Source organism: Camellia sinensis, chromosome 3 (assembly GCF_055761805.1).
Source record: "Camellia sinensis isolate YWXY chromosome 3, ASM5576180v1, whole genome shotgun sequence".
NCBI classification, from domain to species: domain Eukaryota; kingdom Viridiplantae; phylum Streptophyta; class Magnoliopsida; order Ericales; family Theaceae; genus Camellia; species Camellia sinensis.
This window is the reverse complement of record NC_138963.1, coordinates 218091155-218097007: the sequence shown is the minus strand read 5'-3', so window position 1 is coordinate 218097007 and position 5853 is coordinate 218091155. Positions and strand designations below refer to the sequence as shown.

Genomic DNA, 5853 nt, shown 5'->3' with positions numbered 1-5853 from the left:
GATCATCGAAATTGGTCACAAAAATAGGCCTACTAAGTTCAGACGCTCTCTTAAGTTGAGATGACAACTTGAGAGAAGCTATACCTGTAATTAAAAGCTAATACTATCAAATAGTTATAAAACGTGACAAATTCTTTTTTTTTTTATTTTAATTAAAGGAGATTCAATATTTATACAGAACACGTTACAAGAAATTAAGGTTGCGTTTGGTTGTGTTTTATAATTATGATTTGAGAGTATAAGTTGTATTTTGAGTTTGTGAGGTTTGGAATTATGATTTGAATGTAGAAAATTTGCTTGATAAAGAGTTTTGAAAATAGTTTTGAAAAGAGTTTTGATTTGAGTGAGGAATTATTGATGTGACATTTGATATTTAATACAAAAATTTACAACTCATAACTAAACATACAATTCAAAATTATTTTAAAGCACATAAAAATTTTTAAAAATTTCAGAAATTGTTTTTTTCGATTATATAAAAATTAACATATCAATTGCAAAAAAAAAAAAAAAAAATCAATATTCCAGCCAACCGGCCGGACGACTTGTCAGGAAAAAATTTTTTAAAAAAAAATTATGAAAAGTGCAGCTGAGACAGAGCTCTCTGCAGAGTTTTGCCAAACATCATACTGGAGTGAAGGTGCTGAATCACGTTTGGAGAACACAACCAAACACAGCCTAAGGTTTTAGAGACAAATTTTTAGGGACAAAAATAATTTTTCGGCAAAAATTAATCTTTTAAAGACTGAAGAATTTTTTTTAAAAAAATTATGTATTTAATTATGTTATTACATTTTTTAGACGAGTCTATCTGGTTGCAAAAGGGTTAATGATTTTTTGCAATACAATAAACTCAACTCATACATTATTTTCGTTCTTTGAACTTCAATGGTCGGGATTCATTCCTTGAAGAATGTCTCTCTCTCTCTCTCTCTCTCTCTCTCGAATCCCTAATTTCCTTCTCCCACTACAAGAAATTACACTTTGGGCGACTAAATTTTTAGTCGCCAAAAGTGTATTTTTAGTCGCCAAAAGATTTTTCCAACAAAATAGTTTGGTCGCCAACTTGGTCGCGAAAAGACAGTCGGCAAAGGTATTGGCGACTAAAAGAATTTTAGTCGCCGAAAGTCCTAAATTGGCAACTAAACAAGTAGTCGCCAAAAATAAAGGCATTGGCGACGAAAAAACTTTAGTCATTGATAGGCTAAATTGGCAATCAATCTTTTAGTTGCTAAAAGCTTTCAAAAAAAATTTATATTGCATTTTCAGTGACTAAAACATTTGGCCTCGTTTAGAAATAAGCTATTTTAGTAGCTTTTTAACTTTTTAACTAAAATATGAGATAAAAAAAACCTAATATATTTGGAGTAACTTTTTGACTTTTTACAAAAAAGATGTGCAAAAAGTAAAAAGAAAATAAAATCTTTGACTTTTTTGTATAAGTTATAAATTTTTTGACTTTTTTAGTAATTTTTTGATTTTTTAGCTAAAATGTTAACTTGCCAAACGCGGTCACCAAAACTAAATTTATTTTCCATGACTAATTTATTTAGTAGCAAAAAAAGATTTTTTTGTTCATCTTATTTTTTTTAGCTACCAAAAGTGTTAGTCGCCTAAAGTGTAATTTTTTTTAACTACTAAAAATTTAGTTGCCTAAAATCTATTTTTTTATTTGGCTACTAAAATTTTAGTCGCCAAAAGTTTTTTATTCATTTTATTTTTTTTAGCTACTAACTATTTAGACACTAAAAATATTTACTGCCTTTTTGGCTACCAATTATTTAGTGGCCAAAAATATGATATTATTTTTTTTTTAATTTGTCCTTAACTTGTATGTATTCCGTGCAATCTATACCATGTATATAAACAAAACAATACATATATTATCAATCATTTCGCAATTTGCATCCATTTCACTTCCAACCATCCAAAAAGGAATAACTTAATATCAAATTCTATACAAACTAAGTATATTCCAATCTAAAATAATAATTCCATGCAATCATATGATCAATGTATTTGGTTTGAATTTTTTGGATTAAATTTTTTGAAAACTGAGTTTTTTGGTTTTCGTATTTTTTTTGTTTTTAGTGAATATTTTTAAAATTTTAAACATTTTTTTTACTTTTTTCGATGCACCTTACTTAGATGTATCTAAAAAGTAAAAAATTTGTAAAAAAATATTTTAAAAAATTAATAAATACATAAAAATACATAAAAATACAAAATATGTACGAAATTCTCGTATTTTTTTTGTATTTTTGGTATTTAGTGAATTTTTAAAAGGTTTCTTTCACAAATTTTTTACTTTTTAGGTATATTTATATTAGGTATGTCTAAAAAGTAAAAAAATTTGCTTAAAATATTAAAAAAATTCAGTAAAAACAAAAAAACACGGAAAACAAGAAAGTAAAATTTTTTGAAAAGAGTTTTTGGAAAACTCTAACCAAGCATGTATTCGTATAGACTCTAGGGATGAAAGTGAACTTTTGAAAAGTCTGTCCAATATTAAACCTCATTTTCTAGAGCTTCAACTATATCCTTATCTTGAATGTCACTATGAAAAGCATGCTTCCCATTGTTGTTACCATTTGTCATATGTGATTTCTCCTGCTCCTCTTTGTATAAACTTTGCAAAAACAAGTTTTTCTTGCGAGGTTCAAATACATGAGTGGAGAGATCAATGGTCCTGCATGTTGGTAAAGTGAATGTTAGGTCCTAGTCATTAAAACTCAACTCTTACAGATCCAATCTTTACATTCAAATGGACAAAGAGAGACACCTACTATATGCATAATAGATCAACACTACATAAAAGCTCACATTATCCCAAAACAACACAAAACCCCACATAATTTTCCATCACCACCATTCCAAAATGAGCAAATTTCACAAAACCAGTGTCAAATAAATTGTTGCATACTAATACACCCTCAGATAGACAAAATGACAAAACTAATGCAAAAATTATAATATCCAGCAACAAGCATTCAAACCAAAAGCTAAGAGAAAAAAATAGTTTAAATTCCCTAGCACTCCAAGTACATCAATGAGTATAAATGAATATAAGTTTTCATGGAAGTCAGGTAGTATCCCAATTTTTACATCATCTCAAAATTTTAATACAAAGCTTAAAATTCTAAAATTGTATTAGTCTAAATATTTTGAGTCTAAACATTAGCCTAAATTGTATTACATCATCTAAAAATTGTATTAGTCTAAAATTCTAAAATTGTGTTAGTATTCCAATTTTATACCATATCAAGGGTAATGACAAATAACAACAACCAACCAACCATATAAGTACAATGAACACAACATTAGACAACTTTCTACAAGAAATTTTGTTGAAGAGAAAAATACCTGCACAGTTGCTAGGCAGAAGAGTGCAATCCCAATGTTGCGATGATGAGTGTATTGCACCCCCTTTGATTCACTTCCAAGCTTAAGTCCTGTTCCCCATCTAGCAACCCCAATAACATAGGAAGAAAACTGGCAAAGGCTGTGGAGATAAAACCAAGCAGGATCCGCCGACTGGAAAGTTCTCAGGTACCTCGCGATGATGGCTCCAACAGGAAACATGATTCCCCAACTCACAACATTCAAAACCCCATGAAGCTGACACAACAATAATCTAATTCAATTACTGAACAATAACTAAAAAAATTATTAACCGTTCCATTCTTTTCTGATTTTCTGATTTTCACTCTCTCTCTCTCTCTCTCTCTCTCTCTCTCTTTTATTCATTAACCGTTCCATTCTTTTTTGATTTTCAAATTCATTCGCGTTCCTTGCTTGGTTACCAAGAAAATAGTGAATGTCGTAGAAAATTTTCAGAGTGCTAAAGCTAAGGAATGAAGATGAATAATTTAAGGAAAGTAAAGATAAATAGATGGGTTTTGCATGGCTTGAGTGATAGAATGAAAGCCAATGAGCCAACCAAAGCTGATCATAGATTGCTACAGTTGCGAGAAAGCCAGATAAAGTAGAAGAATGTTGGAAGATGAGGAATATAAACCTCTCTCTCTCTCTCTCTCTCTCTCTCTCTCTACCAAGAAAAAACCAAGCACTTCTCTTTATGCTATGCTTAACTCTCTTTAGTATTCCAAGCTCTTCACTCCATGCAATAAAAATCACACCTTTGGTTTCTTGTGCTTATTGGATTTCCCTTTCTCTCTCTCTCTCTCTCTCTCTCTCTAGAGTGTGCAGACGATTCACAGCTTTCACTTAGAACCCCAACAGCTTACTCCATATACGGCCTTGTTTTGTCCCCTTCTGTACTATACCCTGCAGCTGATAGTTCTATTACCAAGAAACCTTTCATATGATGATTTTGCTTTCTTTTCTATATTTTCTTTTAGGTAATTGTTGGGTGATAAAACCGTCCAAACAATTCCAAAATCACTCATTTCAGTTTCATAAAAACCACTGGCTCTACAATTTCACATACAACAAATTCATTTTTTATTTGGAAAAAAAAAAAAAAAAAAGTTTCTTTCAAAGATTAAAGAAACAAAAAAGCAAATATAATACCTAAAACGGAAAGCAAAAGAAACAAAAAAACACAGTTAGGCTAGTGGGTTAGAATTTTGAGAAGCCTAAGAGACATTTTATCAAACAGTTTAAAGGCATCATTTCATATACACATACAGAATTCAAATTCCTAAAACACCACCAGAACAATATGCCAATGAACCCATCATTTCATATACACATACAAATAGGTACAAACATATAAATCTACAAATTCAACAAAAGTTCATAGTTTCCTCTACAATGTGCAAATGATTATTAGTACCTTCAAGATTCCAAGTACTCTGGTGACATCTTCCTTCATGAGCTTCTTCCTCAAATCCTTACAATACATCAAACTTAGAGCCTCAATGTAAACTTCAACGTCATCACAGTCAGCAATCTCGACAATGTAGGGGTTAGAAGTTCGCTGCTGCTTCGACCACCGATCGGAAAGCTTAACCGCGAAGAATCGGCTGTGAGCAACCAAGATCTGCCGATGAACATTCAAGGAAACAGTGAGTTCGTCCTTGGAACTCAACGTGAGCTTCACATCGCTCGAATTGAGGAGTCTATAACTTGAGGAGTAGTAGTGGGCGTGTAATGAATCCTGTGATTTGACGGAGAGTCAACAAGCGAAGGCAATAGTGAAATGGAAATGGGGTCAGGGTTTGAGTAGCGTTGGGAGGAGAAGGGAGGTGGAGGAGAGGGCGGAGAGAGAGGGAGGGGAGAGGAGCAGCGGAGAGGGAGAGGCAGAGGGAGGGGGAGAGAGAGAGAGAGAGACACAGGCGCTGGTTTGTGGTTTGGAAAACAAGTATCTATATATATATTACACCATTAGCGACTGAACTTTTTTAGTCGCCAATTAATTTATAAAACCCTCCAAAATTTGAAAAATCCCTCCAAATATTTTAGTTTTTTGGAGACTAAACTTTTATTTTGTTGCTGAAAATAAATTTTTGGCTACCAAACTTTTGGTCACCAAAGATAAAAAAATATTTTTTTATTTTTGTTTGGGGACTAAATGATTTTAGTAGCCAAAATTCAATATATGGCGACTAAAATATTTTTTTGTGACTGAAAATATGTTTTTGGCGACCAAACTTTTAGTCGCTAAAGATAAAAATAATTATTTATTTTTCATTTAGCAACTAAATGGTATTAGTAGCCAAAACTCAACATACGGCAACTAAAATAATTTTTGTCGCCAATTCTGGTATTTTTAGCTACTAAATTTTTTTTAGTCACCAACAATCAATATATCCAGACTAAAAATAATTAGTAACTAAATATTATATTTTTGCCGACTAAAAAATTTTTTGGTCGCCAATTCTACAACTT

General features: G+C 31.5%; 1 protein-coding gene across 1 annotated transcript; it reads right to left on the bottom strand.

The window, feature by feature from the left end:
* Positions 1–1863: 1863 nt before the first annotated feature.
* On the bottom strand, positions 1864–5310 carry LOC114275273 (cytochrome b561 and DOMON domain-containing protein At4g12980). The gene is made up of 3 exons (XM_028217287.2): positions 4799–5310; positions 3364–3618; positions 1864–2689 (listed from the first exon to the last, which is right to left on the bottom strand). The coding sequence occupies exons 1-3, from the start codon at positions 4865–4867 to the stop codon at positions 2681–2683; spliced, it is 333 nt and encodes a 110-aa protein (XP_028073088.2). The 5' UTR covers positions 4868–5310; the 3' UTR covers positions 1864–2680.
* Positions 5311–5853: the final 543 nt, after the last annotated feature.

Bases quoted from the DNA above. Each gene is read 5' to 3' on its own strand.
- LOC114275273 (XM_028217287.2), bottom strand. From the start codon at position 4,867: ATGTATTGTAAGGATTTGAGGAAGAAGCTCATGAAGGAAGATGTCACC. The intron at 3,619-4,798 runs GTACTAATAATC...TTGTTGTGTCAG, and splicing joins GAGTACTTGGAATCTTGAAG to CTTCATGGGGTTTTGAATGT.